This window comes from Nothobranchius furzeri, chromosome 5, assembly GCF_043380555.1.
Source record: "Nothobranchius furzeri strain GRZ-AD chromosome 5, NfurGRZ-RIMD1, whole genome shotgun sequence".
NCBI classification, from domain to species: Eukaryota; Metazoa; Chordata; class Actinopteri; order Cyprinodontiformes; family Nothobranchiidae; genus Nothobranchius; species Nothobranchius furzeri.
The window spans coordinates 1,747,462-1,766,609 of record NC_091745.1 but is presented as its reverse complement, the minus strand read 5'-3'; the positions used below and the strand labels follow the sequence as shown (position 1 = coordinate 1,766,609).

General features: G+C 43.4%; 3 protein-coding genes across 3 annotated transcripts; all 3 read right to left on the bottom strand.

Annotated features, from left to right (window-relative positions):
* Nucleotides 1-5,172: 5,172 nt before the first annotated feature.
* cldnk (claudin k) lies at nucleotides 5,173-7,131 on the bottom strand. Its single transcript, XM_015974772.3, has 2 exons — nucleotides 6,847-7,131; nucleotides 5,173-6,217 (listed from the first exon to the last, which is right to left on the bottom strand). The coding sequence occupies exon 2, from the start codon at nucleotides 6,058-6,060 to the stop codon at nucleotides 5,413-5,415; it is 648 nt and encodes a 215-aa protein (XP_015830258.1). The 5' UTR covers nucleotides 6,061-6,217; nucleotides 6,847-7,131; the 3' UTR covers nucleotides 5,173-5,412.
* Nucleotides 7,132-7,333: 202 nt separating this feature from the next.
* btr02 (bloodthirsty-related gene family, member 2) lies at nucleotides 7,334-11,969 on the bottom strand. Its single transcript, XM_015974771.3, has 7 exons — nucleotides 11,825-11,969; nucleotides 8,805-9,080; nucleotides 8,656-8,733; nucleotides 8,350-8,589; nucleotides 8,148-8,274; nucleotides 8,044-8,070; nucleotides 7,334-7,964 (listed from the first exon to the last, which is right to left on the bottom strand). Exons 2-7 carry the CDS (start codon nucleotides 9,075-9,077, stop codon nucleotides 7,420-7,422), a joined length of 1,290 nt encoding a protein of 429 aa, XP_015830257.1. The 5' UTR covers nucleotides 9,078-9,080; nucleotides 11,825-11,969; the 3' UTR covers nucleotides 7,334-7,419.
* A 1,954-nt stretch (nucleotides 11,970-13,923) lies between these two features.
* On the bottom strand, nucleotides 13,924-15,381 carry LOC129160829 (GTPase IMAP family member 9). Its single transcript, XM_054737871.2, has 2 exons — nucleotides 15,363-15,381; nucleotides 13,924-15,147 (listed from the first exon to the last, which is right to left on the bottom strand). Exons 1-2 carry the CDS (start codon nucleotides 15,379-15,381, stop codon nucleotides 14,120-14,122), a joined length of 1,047 nt encoding a protein of 348 aa, XP_054593846.1. The 3' UTR covers nucleotides 13,924-14,119.
* Nucleotides 15,382-19,148: the final 3,767 nt, after the last annotated feature.

Here is a 19,148-nt window from a genome sequence, read left to right as displayed (position 1 = left end):
AGGACTTGGTCAGAAGCCGAGCACAGGCGTTCTGAACCACCTGTAGACGGTTCAGGGAGGTTCTGCTCAGACACGTGAAAAGAGAGTTACAGTAGTCTAAGCGTGAGGAGATGAAGGTGTGGTAAACAGTCTCAAATTTAGGTTAGCAATGTTCCTGAGATGGAAGGAGGAAGAGCGAACAAGAGAACTGACATGAGAATCCAGGGTGAGAGCTGGGTCAAAGGTCAAACCAAGATTTCTGACAGAGGGTTTGGTGTGAGAAGAAAGCTGACCAAGAGAGTCTCTGACTTTGCCAACCAGCTTCTCTGGGGCACAGATTAGAATCTCAATCTAACAGCAGGGCCGAGCTCAAATTGCGGCAGTGGCAGCCTGTAGCAGCACTTTCTGTGGCTGCCTTGAGTAGACACAGCTAGTACCACAATACTTCCTGGTTGGCCACGATACTTTTGGCCTGCCACTACTTTTGCCATCAGATTTTAGATTTACCATGAGGTTGAGGTTGAGGATCAGTACCTCCAAGTATGAGACCATGGTTCTCGACCGGAAAAGGGTGGTTTGCCAACTGCGGGTCGGGAGAGAGGTCCTCCCCCAAGTGGAGGAGTATAAGTATCTCAGGGTCTTGTTCACAAGTGGGAATGAGGGAGCAGGAGATCGACAGGTGGATTGGGGCAGCATCTGCAGTGATGCGGACGCTAAACTGATCTGTCGTGGTGAAGAGGGAGCTCAGCCGGAAAGCAAAGCTCTCCATTTACCAGTCAGTCCTCTCCGATGGTCATGAGCTTTGGGTGATGACCAAAAGAACAAGATCGCGGATACAAGCGACTGAAATGGGTTTCCTTCGCAGGGTAGCCGGGTTCAGCCTTAGGGATTGGGCGAGGAACTCAGACACCCGGGAAGGACCCGGATAAGCGGAAGAAGGTGAGGTGAGGCCTTTTTAATAAAAGTGGGTTAGGGCAAATAGTTCTTCCTGTTTTACTTTGGAACAATTTAAATCTTACTCCAGGGTTACTTGTGGAGTGGCACAGGGTTCAGTGCTTGGACCAATTCTTTTTACTACATATATGCTCCCAATTGGTAAAATCATTAGACAGCGTGGGACAAATTTCCACTGTTATGCTGACGATACTCAGTTCCATTAACCCTGATGAACCTAATCGGTTGGGTAGATTACAGGCTTGTCTTGAGGACATAAAAAATTGGATGACTCTAAACTTTTTGCTTTTAAATCAAGGCAAGACTGAAGTTCTCATCTTTGGATCTGAAATTCAGAAAAGGAAACTGCTGAGTCAGTCACCTGACCTGAATGGCATTACATTAATCTCCTAGAACAAAGTAAGGAACCTTGGTGTTATCTTTGACCAGGACATGTCATTCAAATCCCAGGTTAAACAGGTCTGTAGGATTTCCTTTTTCCACCTTTGGAATATCGCTAAGATTAGATGCATCCTTTCCAGGAGTGATTCTGAAAAACTAGTTCATGCATTTATTACATCAAGACTGGATTACTGTAATTCATCACTCTCAGGAAGTCCACAATAAAGTCTTCAGCCTGTCCAAAATGCTGCAGCTAGAGTTCAGATGAGAATTAAAAGAGAGATCACATCTCTCCTGTCCTTGCCCTGCCTCCAACATGCCTCCATCTAAAAGGCCATGTTATCCAGAGGTATAGTTATGCTGCTATAGGCTTAGACTGCTGGAGGACACACTGACCACTTTCCACACTCGACTACTTTCTTCTACAATCTGCTCTTTAACTGTATTATTTCCTGCTATTTCAGCTGTTAACGTTATTTTCTCTCTAAGTGTTTTTCTCCCCAGAAGAAGCTACAACGGTGTTCTGCTGAGCTGTGGTGGCCTCATGGAGGGGGCCATCGTCTTGAACACTGCTGCTAATCATTGAAACATTCTCCCTCTCCTTTTTTGACGTTGGATGTGCTACTACTAGTTTACCAATTTAATTATAGATTCACTAGGATAAATACAATAAAGTTTATCTCTCACCAAATAGAATATTTACTAAGAAATCACAATGTAACCATAAAAACACTACTTGTGTGTGTGTGTGTGTGTGTGTGTGTGTGTGTGTGTGTGTGTGTGTGTGTGTGTGTGTGTGTGTGTGTGTGTGTGTGTGTGTGTGTGTGTGTGTGTGTGTGTGTGCGAGCGCTCTGTCTTCTCGATCCCCAGTGAGTCGTGGAGGATGGCTGCTTATACTGAGCCAGGATTCTCTGGAGGGTTCTTCCTGTTAAAAGGGAGTTTTCCTCTCCACTGTCGCTGCATGCTTGTTTAGTATGAGGATTGCTGTAAAGACTCTGACACTAGTCAGTGACTCGATGCAACCTGCTGGGTTCCTTATATAGGAAACTTTTACTGATTGGCTTAATGAGCTGACCTGTATTCGAATGTTTACCATGTGAAGGTCCTTGAGACGACTCTTGTCGTGATTTGACGCTTTATAACTAAACTTGAATTGAATTGATGTATTATTTCAAATCCTATAACTGTATCCCAAATTTCTACATTGCAGAGTTGTTTTTACCATTAAATAAAAAGATGGTAACCATTACTCTTTTGAGCACTTACAACTAATTTACTTGATGTTTTGTGTACTCACCAATAAGCCTCTCAAATGTGCCTACGCCTGAGAACACAGTTTAATCAAGTCTTAGCGCGGGAATCGAGACGTGTTGTTTTATCACGGCTCACAGATAAATGTAAAACGCAGAGCAGAATGTGAGAGGTTAAGAGGGTAGGATGTGCCAGATGGGCTGCGTGATGAATCCACTCCATCTTTTACACTTGTTGTCATTTTTACTGATGAAAGGCCTCTTTCTGGAACAGCCCATCAGATGGTGGTTTTGCAGCTTGGGGCCCTCCTGTGAGATCTCTACTGTATCCAGATGTAAATGATGGGAGGATGCTTGAAGCAGTAGGGAATCCAACTCTTTTCTCCGTGCCATTTATGTATTTTTAAGACTGCTACCATTGAAAACCAGTTACACCATGAGACACTATGGTAATCATTGGGAGATGTAGTAACTAGCATTAAAGCCAGCGCAGAAAGGAGCATATAATAAAAGTTAACGGTACGAAAAAACAAGGATTGGTGTAGCTCGACCTGTTCACCTGCCACTCACACAGTGACTGGAGACAGTCAGCAGTTCCTCATGATCCAGCACTGGCACGAACGCAAGTTCTGTGTTTATCCCAGTTTTATTGTTGTGGCCGTTCCCTGTTTCTTCTGCTGAATATTGTTATTTGATTGTTGCTTTATTATCAGATCATTCCAGACTAGACAGAAACTCACTGTAACAAAAACACTGCTCCTGTGTTTAGTCTTGTCCTGATGCATGCTGAAGGTGTTTTAATTGGGAAAACTCACACTGAGAAGAGATTACGCATTAATGACCGTCACTGGGTAATGCGTGACACACTCATGTTTTCACTGTTGAAGGAAACCTGTGAGATTCAGCAGCCTCAGAAACAGTGGTGTCTCCCTAGAGATGACCTACGACAATTACAATTACAGAATAATTATTTTAGCATGGCCAACCTAATTTACTTTACATATCCCAGTATTATATACAGTGATCTTAATTTCTAGAGGGATGATAAACACAAAGATCAGAGTAACTTCACACCCTGGAACCTTAATTTTCCTAACCTCCAGAGGTTTAATTCTTCTCCTGCTGTCCAGGAACCTCAGAATGAAATAGGTGTGGTTACAGGTGCAGCAAATCACCTGTTCACCAATGCTTTCAGTGGTAGAAACATTTAAAGTCAACCTCAGCTCTCACTTGAAACAGACAAATAGTAATATTGTATATAATTTCTTGCCTGCTAGTTTGATGAATTCTCTGATTTCAAATCCAAACAAAATACCAACACAGGGTATTGGTCAGAGGAGATTACGAGGGTGTCATTCACAGGTGATCTCAGTGACGCTGACTTGTATGATTGCTTCAGATGGATGGTTTATTTTCACTGTCAAGAGTTGCTGATGTCATTTTAAATGGTAAATGGCCTGTATTTGATATAGCACCTTTTAGAGTCCTAGAACCCCCCAAGGTGCTTTACAACACAATCAGTCATTCACCCATTCACACACACATTCACACGCTGGTGGGGATGAGCTACCATGTAGCCACAGCTGCCCTGGGGCACACTGACATAGGTGAGGCTGCCGAGCACAGGCGCCACCGGTCCCTCCGACCACCACCAGCAGGCAAGGAGGGCTAAGTGTCTTGCCCAAGGACACAAAGACAGCGACAGACTGAGCGTGGCTCGAACCTGCAACCTTCCGATTACGGAACACTCCTGTGATTATTGACTATCTAAATGGTGCACCAGTCTCTCCCCGTGCTTCCAACTAACAGTTAAAATGGCAGAGCCTTACAGTGTTGACAGCATCGCTCCGCCATCGCTGGTACAGGCTCGCTTAGGTCAGGCATGAGTCACTACCTGGCACTCGGAACACTGCTGGCCATTGTTGTCATGGTGCTGTATTGTTCTGTAAAGTGTTATTGTGCTGCTCTGTCTTCTGCTGTCGCGAACGGAGAGTACACAGTCTGACAGAGCAACGCAGGAACGAGGAAATGGATGTCTCTGAAACTTTTTGTATGAGTCATTTAAATGAAACTTCCGCGAGAAATGACTGAAATGTCAAGAAGCAAGTTTTTTTTCCTTGTTGCATCGTGGGATGTTTCATGTAGCAGACAGATCAGGGTAGAAAAACCATGAGCATCAAAACTCTACCGATCGCAGTTGATGTCTGAACGTAACTAAAATGACCAAAATAAATGTTTAAAATGATTGGAAAACTTTACGTTTATTAAGTTTGAGTGAGATAAAGTCATCAGCTGACCTCTCTCTCTATATATATGTGTGTGTGTGTGTTTGTGTGTTCTCTTCTACACTGTGCACGCGCGCGCGCGCGCACACACACACACACTTCTCAACAATATGGTGCCATTGGCAGATGTACAAACATCCCTTATTATTCTTTCATTCAACAGCAATGACGTTTTAATATTTTGTTAAAAGTTGTTTTTATTTCTAAACACTACTATGGTGAGTACTACTACTAGTACTACTACTACTATGATTTGTGTATCAGTATTTCTCTGGACACTTGCAGCTGGAGGAGTTTGCTTTTGTGAAAATGTGCCCACACCATTTTCCTCAGCAGAGGAAACAACTTTTATTGTGTTTTACTGACAAACAGAAAACATGTTAATAGAAAAAAATTGGGTATGAAATTATAAAATACATGTGAACTTCCCTGTAAAGCATTGTGCAGATTTACAAAGACAAAAGTAAACTGGAGTAACATTACTTTAAAAATTATGACAAAGAGCAAATTTACATGGAGCCATAAAAGAAGTTTGTCATCGTTTAAGGTGGATCTGAGGGTTTTCAGACGTAACCTTTGACCTGTGTGGCAGGAGCCCTACGGGGACTACTTTCTCCACTGCTGAAGGTGGGGGAGCCTGGGATGCCAGGAGGACTTGACCCCACGTAGAGCAGAGAGCCCCCAATGAGCATCAGAGCTGATGCCACCCAACCGATGTAAAGAGCAGGGCCGAGCTCTCGTTTGTGCGGAGCCGCCACGTGTGGATCGTAGAAATCCCTGATGATGGAGTGGGCAGTCCAGCAGACAGGCACAAGGTAAAGGAACCCTGCAATGGCAAAAAGGGCACCAGAAATGCGAGCAAAGCGGGCCTTGACGCTGTTAATGCCTATGCATTTGGTGCACTTAACTCCCAGTACCCCCAAGGTCAGAGCTAGACCACACAGCAGGACGGAGAACACGGTGAGGCCTCTGGCTGCCTGCATGTCGCTGGGCAGAGCCAGCAGGCTATCATACACCTTACACTGGATCTCTCCAGTGCTCTGCACTATGCAATTCATCCAAAGACCTTCCCAGATAATCTGAGCCGTCACTATGTTGTTACCGATGAAAGCTGTGACCCTCCAGAGGGGGATGATGCAGACAATAAACCCACCCACCCAGCCCACTAAGGACAGGATCAGGCCCAGCAGCTGCATGCCTGTGGTTGCCATGACGAGAGGAGGATGCAACTTGAATCCGATGGAGAAGTCTTGAGCTGATGTCAGTCTTTGCTGCAGGAGGTCAGTCCCACAAAGAAACACTGAAGTCCACTTCTGGGTCCTTTGTCTGTGGTGCTGATGTTAATGAGAGCTCACAAGAAAGGGGATGCTGAAATTCAGAAAACAAAGCTGCATCAGTTGCCAGATTTCATACAAATGCATCGAATCTTAGTTATGGCATTAGGGACTAATTGAGCAACAGAAATATTTGGAAACTGAAAGGCCCATGTTGGGTGGACTCCAGTGAGCGCTGCAGATAATGGCCTTCTTTGACCCAGCAGTGGGTGTAAAGCTACGCCCTGCAGGGTGAGTGGATTATCTCAGAAAAACATGAAGGAGCTCTGAACACAAGCAGCTTTCATGAAAGCCTGTGGAGTGGGCCAGCAGGACCTGTAGCATCTGTTGAGTATGGGACTCAAGATCAGTCCAGATGTTTAGGATGTGTTCCACCAAAATACTGGTTAATTGTGGTCTCATGTTGACAAATGATCTGTAAAATTGTTTCAGAATTTCATACAAATAAATAATCACAGAGAGGCGGAACAGACTATTTCAGATGCAACAAAAGTCTAACTGAATATTTCCAGTGGATCCCTGGATTTTCACTCCGTCGTACATATTATTATAGTTTACATGAAGTAACACCACCCACACTCACCCACAGCTTCTTTATTTGGGTAGCTTAATAACAAAGTGAATCCAATGAGGACAGATTCGTTTGAGGTTTTTAGTATTTACCTCCAAAGAAGCTTGTTGGAGCTTCTCTGTTCCCTTTTCAGATGTTCCACTTGTTGCTTGTTTATTCCCAGCAGTAGAGTCCTAGAATTGGGAACGCCCTGAGGATCCAGCGCAGTTAGCAGGAAGGTGGCAGAGTTGGACGGCCCTGTGTCCGAGCAGCAGAGAGGCTCAACCAGCTCCGACACCCTGGACTGGAGACGAGGCTGCCCTCCGAGATGCCAGCTCGAGTCTGTGCGCTGGTGGGCAGAAGCATGCGCTTGTGTGTGTCAGTGTGTGAATGTGTTTGAGTGTGTCTCCCAGTGCCTGGTGTATAAACACAATGCCCCGCTGTTTCCTGGTGCCCTCCCGCCCAGCTCCACATCAACCCCTGTCCCAACTCTGCAGCCCCGTCCACCTCAGCAATCCCTTTATCTCCTCTTGGGCCACTTTCACTCCCTTGTTCCTCTCCTAACCTGTCTCAAGTTTCAGCCAAGAAATATGCAGCTCATTAAAGATGGGCTAACACATTTTATTTGGTAAATAAATTATTCTAAAAAGATAAATACAAAGAAAAAACATACAAAACACACAAGGTCAGATGCTACAAAAGCTGGATGATATCATTAGTGGAGCGGCGTTCCTGCCACCGTGCAGCCGGCCGGGACTGAAGAAAGGATGGATCCTGTCGTTGAATTTATCTGTGAAAGTGTGAATGTGGGCTCCAGATTCTGTGCAGTAGAAGGACACGCGTCCTTCAGGGTAATCAACAAACACCCCCACCTTTCTGGGCCGGTGCTCCAGAGCCACAAAGGAGACCGGAGAGGTGTTGGTAACGTACTGGCCCCCGGCCTTCAGGCTCAACGTCCAGAAACCGTTAGCAGGGCAGACAGTGAACTTGCCCTTTCGGTTTATGGACTGTCTGGCAACACCCAGGGTCCATTCCACCTTTTCCCCGACTTCCACCTCCCAGTAGCATCTCCCACTGCTGAAGCTTTCCTTGGCCAGCACGTTGGCCACACGGTCGAAGCGTCTGGGATTATCAGGAACTTCCTGGAGCTTGCCAGTGTGCCGAACCTGTTTTCTGTCATCTGAGACAAACAGGAAGGGGTGGGCTGTCTTTGCACTCAGGTTGATGTCCGCTAGGGGGAAACAAGAAGAAAACGTAAGCTGTTTCTGTGGGACTGCAGCATAAAACATTCCTTTTCCGTTAGGCTTTACCTGTATATTTCTCTATTCTCTTGAGTTCTGAGACACAAACACAGAAGATAAGGTTATCTGTCAATCTATAAAGCAACATTATGAGAGAGAGGACCCTGCATTACCAGCTTTGGAGAGTCTATTCACTTCCATCTTAATTTTCTCCAGGATGTCTGACAACGCTCTTCTGGTAACGCCAACACAAGGGTCCGTTTCTATGGAAACCTTGGACAAGTCTTTCATCTCAGGGAGCTACAAGATAGAAAACCTCTTCAGCGTGACATTATCAGGGTCCTGATGTTGTCTGAAGTAGATGAGGCCACTTACGGATAAAACATCCCTCATGTCTTCACTTTGATCAGAAGGCTGAAGCTCGGGTTCGCTGGACTGCATCTTCAGCTGCTTGATCTCCAGCTTGAGCTCTTTCACCAACGTTTCCACTCTCTTCTCCTCCTCCCTCTGTTTCTCGTCAATTGCACACACAACAGCCTTGTGAGTCTTCTCCATGGTGCTCACGAGGGCAGAGAAAACCTTTTGACTCTCCCGCACCTCGCGGAGGTAGGAGCTCTGATTGGAAATGATCATGAGTCAAACAGAATGTTGAAAAGTTATTTGAAAGACATGTCAACTCACCTTTTGAAGCTCCAGGGAGTTTTTTAATTTCTCTATCTTGTCCTGCCTATCCTGAATCATTTGCTCAACATCTAAAACCTGCAAACACATAAAACTGACTTCAGCATCGTGGTTTTCTGTGATTTAAGGTTTGATAAAGGAAACCTTACCACTTCTTCCTCCGGTTGCTTCTGAGGTCGAGTGTTCCTGTACTTCTCAGAAATGTCGGCCAAAATATGGTTGACACAGAGGTCAGGCCTGTTGGGAAACACTCTCCTACAGTCGGGACAGTACTTTACCGGGCGCTGAGTCCAGTATTGTCCAAGACAGGAGGAGCAGAAGCTGTGTCCACATGGGATTGTCACGGGGCTGGTGAAGACGTCTCTGCACAGCAAGCATAAGAAGTGTCTCTCTTGGAGGAGGCAGATGGAGGAGGAGGACATGTTCTGACCAGGACAACAGAAAAACTCAACAGTTTGATTTTGTCATCTTGATGCTTTTCTACAAGCTTTTCTGCCAAAATAATAAATGATTTTCCTATAAACGCTGTGCTACTTGTAATAATGTACATTAAATTTTAAATTAAATTACATAAAATGATATTTAACAAACAATAATTTCAGATTAATGCCTAACTGATGAAAGCATTCTTACTTTTTTTCTTTGATGGGGTCAGATCTAATTTAGGGTGACCAGATGTCCCACTTTGTGTGGGACAGTCCTGCATTTTCATTACTTTTCACGTGTCCCGCAAATTGAGACTCATGTCCCGCAAAGACCCGCATTATTGGCAGTTTCCCGTGTCGAGTTTCAGTCTTATAGAAAAAAGCTGGAAAAATCTGCCTGCTGCTGTCAATCAAACTGAGCGGGACTTTAACGCAGGTCAGGAGCGTGTGTGGAGCGTGCACGCGCTCGAACCATCAAAACAAGCGTGAGCGAGCACGTAGGAGAAAATGCTGTAAATTCATGAATGAAACGTGTTCAGAGATAGTCGACAGTCTTTGTTGTTTCTGAGTCATTTCTCATGTCTCGACGAGGAGTCTGAGGTGAAGAGGTCAAAAGCAGGTTTTCCAGTAATTAGACAGGTCCATGGTAAACACAGACAAGGTGCTGCGGTTTCAGATACCTGCGTACACGCTGAGCCCCTTAAAGCACAGTGAAGAAATAATGAGAATAAATGGAAGCTTTCACCACTTATTCTCAGACATTTGAGGCAAAAAGTAACTCTAAGAAACTTTTATTAGATTAGATCTGATTTTTTTAGAGATCAGAAGCTGATGTTTATTCTCTCGCCTAAAACCTAGAAGAGATTTGTTGTCATGTTAAAAAAATGTTTTGTTTCTGAATTAAGAAAAAAATAGCAAAAAGTATGGATATTTTTTCTGTGCGATGCTGATTTTAATGGAAAATTAATAAAAAACAAACATAAACAGATCTAAAATTATTACTGGTAATTATACTGTCATTTGGTTGTGGAAAACATTCAATGAAAACTCTGAAAAGCAGCTTAAACCTGCATGTTTTTATTATTGTGGGCCTATCTATATTATTAAAATGATCAGAGCCACTACAGAGTTGTGTTGTGGTAACGTGAGAGGAACTGTGACATAGTAAAGCTTTTGCTGTAGGCTTGTTCATGTTGAATTCAAATAAAATATATACAAGAAATATATGAGGATAATAAGAATAATCATTTTATGTATATGTGACAGTGATGTTAGGGCTAAAAGGCAGAATGTACATGTCACGGCCGCCAGCCTTGAGTGATGAGCAGGAGCCAGGATCACCCTGCCCTAGTGATCAGCCTGACACCGCCCCTCATTCTCCTCTCTCCCAGGCTGCTGAGGAGCACAGCTGAGCTGAATCTCCCTGATCACACCTGCATAAAAAGGCTGTGCCTTCAGCAGTGCAGGGGTTCTGCTGTCCTCCCGGTTTTGGTTTCAACCCCTTTCGTTTGGATCTGTTTGGATGAGTTTTAAACTTTGGTAGTTTTAAACTCTTCGTGATAAGTTTTTTGGATGATCCAGTGGGATCTTTTTGCAGTTTGATTTTAAGGTTAACTTGGTTTGGTGCAATTTTATTGACTTCAGTTTTAAACACCTTCAGTTCGGTTAAGCTTTTAAAATATGTTTTACCAGGTGTTTTAGGTCAATATTGTTTTGCAACTTTTATCAACTTCGGGATTTTACTGTAAAACGCCTTCTGTTCGTTAAGCTTTTAATAAAGTTTTAACCAGGTGTTGTTGTGATGTTAACCTTTTAGAGAGTTCAGTTTGTGTTTTGCATTATCTTTATAATGCCCGTCATCATCTGTTAGCACGTTTTTAGAACCTTTTTGTTACAATAAAACCCTTTTAATATCCACTGTTCTTATGTTACCCCCATCCTTCACATTTTAACACCTGCCGGGAATGCAGTACATTTTGTTTGTTTGTTTTTCCTCATTACATTGGAACTTCACGTTGTCCCATATAGTCTCTGTCTGACATTAAGCACGTTGGGATTTGGTCACCCTAAGTTTTACTGTGTTTATTTTTCCCATTAAATCATAATAAAGTTTTATTACATATACATTTTGTTAATTTTCCAGTTCAAATTTAAACCTGAATGAACAAAATGCCCAAAGTGTTTTTCACAGCTGTCTGTTTTATGTGACCTGACTTTTAACTTCACGCTCTGAAACTGCTTTTACTGTTCAGACGGAGCGACCCTGCCCAAGGCGCTGAACATGGTACATGAGAAATGCACTTGTCAGGAATATTTAGTCAGAAACGTGGACGTGTGTGTCAGTAAATGACGCAGGGAGTCTGTGTGAACTTCAGCAGAATGGTGATCAGAACATGGTGTTCAGATCATGGTCCTGTGTGCCGAAGAGCTCCGCGCGTTCTGGGTGTTTGAGCTCTTTGTGATCAAAGCCGATAAACGGAAGCAGGTAAATATGTGGTCGAGCAGGTTGGCCGATCTGAGATGTTCACACACACACACACACACACACACACACGCAAACCTTCCAGAATCTAACTTCAATCCTAAAACCCGCGTTTTAAACGTTTAAACGCCATCGTGCTTGAACATGTAAAGCTGTAGTTACGCAGCAGTCTCACGAAATAACTCAGAGAAATGACATCACGCTGGTCGGATTTAATGGAACAGCTAAAAAATGCTAAGAAGGGCAGGAAAGGTGGTCTTACCTTTACTAGCTGAGCTGTTTCCGAACAAAAATGCTTGTTTGAACAGTTCCAGGTGACATGAGAGGAACCAACACCTGTTTGCTCAGAGCCGGTGTTCTCAGGTGTGTGTTATCAGAGACAGGGCAGCGCTCAGAGCGGTGGAAACTCCACCCCTCATGGTTAAGTGCACTCCGCTCTCCGCTTTGCGCTCAGGAGATCTTTGGTCTGCTCAAAAGTAACTGATGAGGTGAAAAAGTAAGAATCCAGGCAGCAGATTTTCTGGAGAGTTTAGAGGAGATGCAGGAAGATGAGAGACAGACAGGACAGGAAAACAGTTAAATAAAAACAAGAAAACAAAACAAAGTGTTTGAAAGTAAAATGTAGGTAGATTTATCTCCACTACACGTTTTTACCTGTATAAAACAAGTTATCCACATGTCATATTTATGCTTTTGATACAATACAGATCACCTTCAAAACTCAGTCACACACCCAGGGCCGTTTCAAGGCATTTTGGGGACCAAGGCCAAACAGACTAGCCTGGCCAGCCAGACTCCTCCTCTGTTTAATTCTGCACAGAGAAAGAGTCTGGGAACTCTCCTATCCAAATAACCCCGCCCCGTGAGAATTCTAACCAAGCCAATCAACGCTGAGTATCGTACGTCACACGTCACACACCACAACGTCGAGTTTGTCATAAACATGGTGACTGAAGTGGAGTTCTTTCCTCTGTTCTAAAGGACTTGAACATGTCTTTAAAACCACAACAAATAGAAGCGCTAAAAGCCTTGTTTCTAAACAAAGATGTTTGCGCTGTTGTCTGACTCCATTTTTACTACAGCTAAAAAAAAAAACTACAGCATCGCGGACGTCACACACAGCGACGCTCAGTTTCTCATAACCAACAAAGACAGTGGCGGAGTTTGCTGCGACTCCTTCCTCTGTTCTAAATGACACAGATGTCTTTAAAACCACAAGTAGAAGCGCTAAAAGCATTTCTTCTAAACAAATAAAGTAGGTTTGAGTCGTTGCCAGACGCTGTTTTTTTTACTACAACTAGAAAACTACAGAGTCTTGCGGTACAGTCGGGATTTCCGTCTTTTTTCTGATTGGTCATTTTTGAGCTGCCTAGTCCCGCCTCTCAAGTGCCTCTCTGCCTGTGAGTGTCATGATGTGGAGTGGGTGGCGGCGGACCATGTGTGGTGGAGCTGACCAGGAGGCAGGAATGCAGGCACAGATAACATAAAAATGGATTTAATAGCAGGATACGGCAGGAAACAACAAGAACAACACGACAAACAACAATGACCCGACACTGACACAAACAAGACGGGAGGTTTACATACCCAGGGGAAAAGCAGGAACACATGGGCAGGTTAACAAGGGGCAGGTGAGACCAATAAAACTAATCAGGAGGCAGAGGAGAGTCATAGTCAGAGGGAGGCAGGAGCAGGAGCAGTGAGTTACCAGAATCCAACAGAGGAGGAGTCTGGCAGGCCAGGCTACAAACAGACCCCCCCCACCCCCCCCCCACCCCATACTAATATTGTCAGATGAAAAACAAAATTGTCGGACACACCGTCTCATCTGCTTCTTTTCTAAACTCACACAAATCTGTCAGTAACAAAACCGATTGAAGCCACTTTTTGTGGATTCTCTGAAAGTTTCCATGGAGTCCGTGACAAACGTTTTTTTTCATTGATCCCATCGACTAATCTCACAGCTGAAACAAGCATTCTTAATATTCTGAAGCTTTAACAACGCTGTAGTAAAACACAAGGTATAATCATTTCTTATGAATATGCAGTTGTTGCAGCACTGAAGCAGCAGAAAAATTAGATTTTGCAATAAATATGCCGAGTATTTACATATGAATTGTTTTAGAGCCGTTTTGTTGGCAGAAACTGATATTAATTTTAGCTTTAACAAAAAATGGGTCCCAACGTGATGTGTGTGCGTTGTCATATATACGTGACATTGATATTGAAAGGCAGGATAAAAATGTTCACCTTTTTCAGTGCTTCATTTTGTTGCACTGGAATTTCATGTTGTGCCATATTCAGGAAGTTTGACCCCCCCCCCCCCAGCAACAGCAACTGCTGGTAAAATTTACTGGAGCCGCCCATGCTCACGACAGGCCCAACGTACAAACAAAAAACTGCAATCACACATTTTTTAAAATGCAATCTTTTATTTTTACTGATTAGCGTTTGTTTTTCCACTAGACCGCTGGCTTCCACAGTCAGTTACATACCAGATGAAGGGTCTTTTACACTTTACCTTCAGGGACGGACCAGGTGAGCCTGGACTGTTTATCTAGCAGCTACGAGAAGCTGCAAAGAAGCGGTTGATGAAGATTGAGTTGAAGTTGAGTCTGACAGGTGGGTACACTCTATTCTCCATATGCTTGATCGCTACCTGAGCAGTTCCTCCTGCAGACGCACCAACTGCCCCCCCTATAAAACCATAAAGCACCATCCCTCCTGGTCCCTCAATAGCACCAAACAGAGCACCCATCACAGCTCCAACCACCAGGCCTGTCCCCAGGCCTCTTACCAGCGACGTCCTGAGCCACCCGTTGTCCAGCTCAGCTTTAGCTTGGATCTCTGCTCCAATGCAGGCATTGTAGGCATCCTTCTGCAAGCGCAGATCCTTCGCTATGTACTGCTGCTCCATTTCATTCCACGTCCGCTCTATCTCCTCTGACCTTTTTTTCCTCAGCCGCCTCTCCTCCTTCCTCACACTGTCCTCTGCCTTTTGGAAAGTCCTGCTAGAGAAGTGTCCGCCTCCCAGCGAAGCCACCATCACTTCGATCTTCCTCAGCAGCTCCTTCTCCTGGCAGCGACCTCTCCAGTTCTTCTTAAAAACATGAAAACGACCACCATACTTTTCAATCAGTTCTCTCAGGTACCAGTCAGTCTTCTTCACCCTGTTTTCCAATGCAGCGCCATCCAGATCTCCCTCGTAGGCAAACAGCACCATGCAGTGTTTTAGACAGTTGGCACCGAAGCGTTTTTTGAGCAGTTTGGGAGTTTTCATGTCATTGAGGGAGATGTTTTCCAGGTCAAAAGCAATTAGGAAGGCGTGAGGACCAGGTATGCACAAGCACTTTGACCTTCTCAGCTCCATCTCCCTCTTTGGATGAGATATGTCTTTATCATAAATATTTGGTCCGTTAACTACAGCCACTGGTCTACCACCCAGCTGTCCCTTATTCTTCATGCTGGCAGAAATGCTGGTGACATCCTTGGAAAATGCCTCCTTTCCCAGTATAGCATTGGTCAGTTGGAACTGGGAAGGCCCGCTGCTGCCGACCACCATGAGTCGGAGCTCCTTAGCAGATCCTGTCAGAACAATTGGATCGTTTATGCAATGGTTGCTTTATCTTAGGCTTGTTATTAATGTGCATCACGCTTGGATCTGAGTTTTTAATGAAAATTAGCTTCTCTTGGTACAACATTTAGCACATTATTACTTTTGCAGAAACTCGACATTAAGGTATGGTAGAAATGCCATCTCCATCAGCTGCATTCCTTCAGTATTAAATCAGAGAGCTTACCTTTCTTCTTTTTATCCATCTGACCCAGATGTGTTCCTTTATGTGGATTAACTGGACTGGTTCATCTCATAGGCACAGACCCTCTGTTTTTCCTTTCCCCCCTCTGCTTCTGTCCCTCTGTTGGCACGGTAACTGGGTATCAGATTTGATATCAATTGGAAAAAGGCCTCTGGGTCAGAAAACAGCAGTGAGCACATCCGTTTTGAACAAACGCTGTTATTTAATTAGTGGATAGATTTCTCTGCTCCATTTTGCTTGATAGATGAATGTTGTGGAAGTTTATTTTTTATTTAACAGAAATAAATCTGAGATGAGCAGTTTATTTGATTGTGTACATTTGTTTGCTCTGGTTTTGACTTTATCCTGTGAGGATATGTCATTGTATCATCAATAACTCATTAAAGGATGGGGACAGATGCAAGCTAGTGGGCTTTAACAAAGCATCCGTACACTAAAGGATACAGGGACTCCACACTGTTAAATATAGACTGAGAACGCTCCTCAGTTCTGATTTTTCCTTAACCAACAAGGTCTCATTAGAGCAGCAAAAATCTCTTTTCCAGAGAAGGCTAGTGCTGCCAGTGATCTATGCTGTTATTATCTACTAGCTCCAAGATGATATTTGGGGTCATTTAATTCAAAAAGAGATTTGAGTTTGGTGTTCGGTTGCCCATGTGTCCTCTTTGTTCCATAATGTATTTAAAATTAAAATGAACCCATTTATAAAAATGTATATTGATTATTATTATTATAAATCATTTTCTGAACCACTTTCCCTCACTAAGGTCACAAGGAGCTGGTTTCTAACATCAGGTAAGAGACAGAGGGCTCAATGGACACATAACCATTCACACACTCACACAGGTTCAATAGAGGATCCCATTAACCAGACATGCATATTTTTGTCTGTGGGAGGAAACCGGACCTCCCAGAGGATGTCGCGTTGAGAGGATGGTTAGGACCCAATATGCAGATTACCCAGACGACACGAGGCAGGAGTTGATATAAAGTAAAAATCCTTTTATTGTAAGAACAAAAATAAATCCAAAAGGCAGGAAGCCAAAATCCAAAAATCCAGAAACATGAGAAGAAAGCTTACTTAGAGCACAAACTGGGGACGGGGCAGGAAGCTCACACTGAGCACCAAAAACAACGCTGACAAACAAAAATGGACCAACACAACACAGAGACAAGATAGGGCTTATATAGACTGGGAGGAGCAATTAGGGAAACAGGAAGCAGGTGTGTGGAGTGAGGCTGAAGGGAAGGCAGGTGAGAACAATTATCTGAATGGGGAAACAGAACCAGAGGAGGGCAGATAAACCTAAAACTATATAAAACACAAAACTAAACCTAAAGACTGAGGAAAGGACTCACACACACACACACACACACACACACACACACACACACACACACACACACACACACACACACACACACACACGCACACACACACACACACACACACACACACACACAAACACACGCACACAGTGAGCTGGGGAATGACACACACACACCGAGCTGGGGACAAAGAGGCTGGAGCTACAACTGGAGGGACTGGGGGTGACCTGAAGGGCTACAAACAGTAGACACATAAATGAGATGCAGATAAAGGACACATGAGGGCGCTATGAGACACAAAAGGGGAGTCTAGAGAGGGATGGAGAACATCAGGAGACACATGGGGAAAGACGCAGACCATGACAGAGAAAACCTACTCATGCATGGAAAGAACATGCTAACTGCACACAAAACGCTGGGATTTGGTCTTGCATTGTGTTTTTTTACCTAATGAAAAAAATAGTTGTTTAGAAGAAGAAATGAAGGTATTATTAGGAGCCTGGTACAAGCTAGCTTCATTTGAATGTAAACAAAAGTACTTAAAGTACCATGCGTAGACAAGTTTGGAAAACTGCTATAAAGACAGATTGCTTTCAGACATAAATAGTGATTGTTTTTTTTTATCAATTTACAAAATTTAAAGTGGGTAACCCCAACAGCTAAGTTCATTTAGAATTACCCTCAGCACAAAGAACAACAAGAAGTCCCAGAAGTGATGGTCCTTGTTATGTTCCGCACCGTTATCTCAGGTAAGTATAATGATGAGGCGGTTATAGGAGTTAGGAACTTCTTTTAATCCATTCTGGTAGCAGCGGCACATTACATAGCTTAGCTTCTCAGCAACCAACAACGACGTACCCATGTCATACATAACTACGGTGGCCCGAAGGGCAAAGACCTCACATCTTCTTCCCCCTAAAATAAGAAGTCCATCAAAATCATAACACACAAAAATAATTTCATATTATCTTATGAAAAACAGCAAATCAAATCAAGACCACCAATTATAAATCACATTCAATGCGAAACATTGCTACCAGTCAACACTTAGGGTGTGTCCGAATCCACAGGAAGGATGCTTATGAGTACAGGTCCTCGCCGGTCTAGCAAGGCCGGTGTCGGTACAAGATCTGCTCGGGTGCAAGATCGGCTCGGGGTCCTTCGACTGCCGATGACGTCAAAGTACGGCAAACCCACTCGGACAAAATACACTACACATCTATACTGTTGGAAAGAATTTAGCAGTTTCGTTATTAAAATAATGTTTCTGAAGATGTAAGTTTGTATTTATAATGGTATTTGTAAATAAAACACTATATTGTATTCATAATGTTGAACTCCTCTTTGAGCACATCCCTTGGAGGATCATTGGTATTAGCAACACCTGTGAAATTGTATTTGCAGGAAAGAAGTGTGTCCCGTTCATTGAAGTATTTTGTGTTTTTTTGACGTCTTGTCCATGCGTAGTTCAGTTACGCTCATAGCTGCTAGCCAAAACTCTTCTGGCTTTACTAAAATACCTGTCTGTACTTATTTGATTGATGGTAGTTTTACTTTCTATTAGACTCCAAATGTAATCATTTGGCAAGTTTCTAATTCATAATTTGTAATAATGTAATCGGTGATATTAGCATTAGCATTCCTATGGGTTTTTCCACGTATATTAGCATTGTGCTAACCACTCGCTGCCAAATTGCAGCCTTTGTGATTAGAAAATCTCCTTTTGTCACATCGCAATTTAATTGCACATGCAGTTAATCTTTCAGCCCTAATATACTTGCAGCTCTATGCTAAAAGTGTATTTTCAAAGAGGTAATGATGGATTTCTTTGTAAAAGTTGTCCATCTTTCCAACCGAAAGATATGCCTGGACCAACGTAACGTGATAACAACGTAACATGATTACGTAATTCCGTAAGGTTCATGTTCAGCCAATCAACTACTTTGACGTCATCGGCAGTCGACGGACCCCGAGCCGATCTTGCACCTGAGCAGATCTTGTACCGACACCGGGTCCTTGAAGACTGCTAAAACCGGTTCTTACCACAAACCATCATTCAATCGCAAATATTGCAAAAAGGATTAATATATCCTCATTGTGAATGTTTAAGACAAATCGCAACACTTAAAACAACTTCCGAACTGGAAAAAACTAATATCCGCGATAAACATCTGTTTAAGTACCAGATGAGGTTATCTCTGCTTTCTCAATGTCCATATTGCTAGATATGCCGAGTTTTAAGGCAAAATCCTGGGGAATTTCGTCTAGAAATGCAATTACCCTAACCGTACGAGATCCCGCGGTGGCTAATCATTTTTTGGCAGCCAGTCGCTTTTTGGCACATCTGCAACTCCAGCCCAGTTCCTTCATCTAGAAGTTTGTTGCTAGAAGAACTGATGCTGCTTTTAAGGCAAAGAATGGTCACACCAAATATTGTTT

Coding starts and splice junctions, on each gene's coding strand:
- cldnk (XM_015974772.3), bottom strand. CDS start 6,060: ATGGCAACCACAGGCATGCAGCTGCTGGGCCTGATCCTGTCCTTAGTG.
- btr02 (XM_015974771.3), bottom strand. CDS start 9,077: ATGTCCTCCTCCTCCATCTGCCTCCTCCAAGAGAGACACTTCTTATGC. Junction 8,734..8,804: donor AGCAACCGGAGGAAGAAGTG/GTAAGGTTTCCT, acceptor ATGTGTTTGCAG/GTTTTAGATGTTGAGCAAAT. Junction 7,965..8,043: donor GAGAATAGAGAAATATACAG/GTAAAGCCTAAC, acceptor GTTTCCCCCTAG/CGGACATCAACCTGAGTGCA.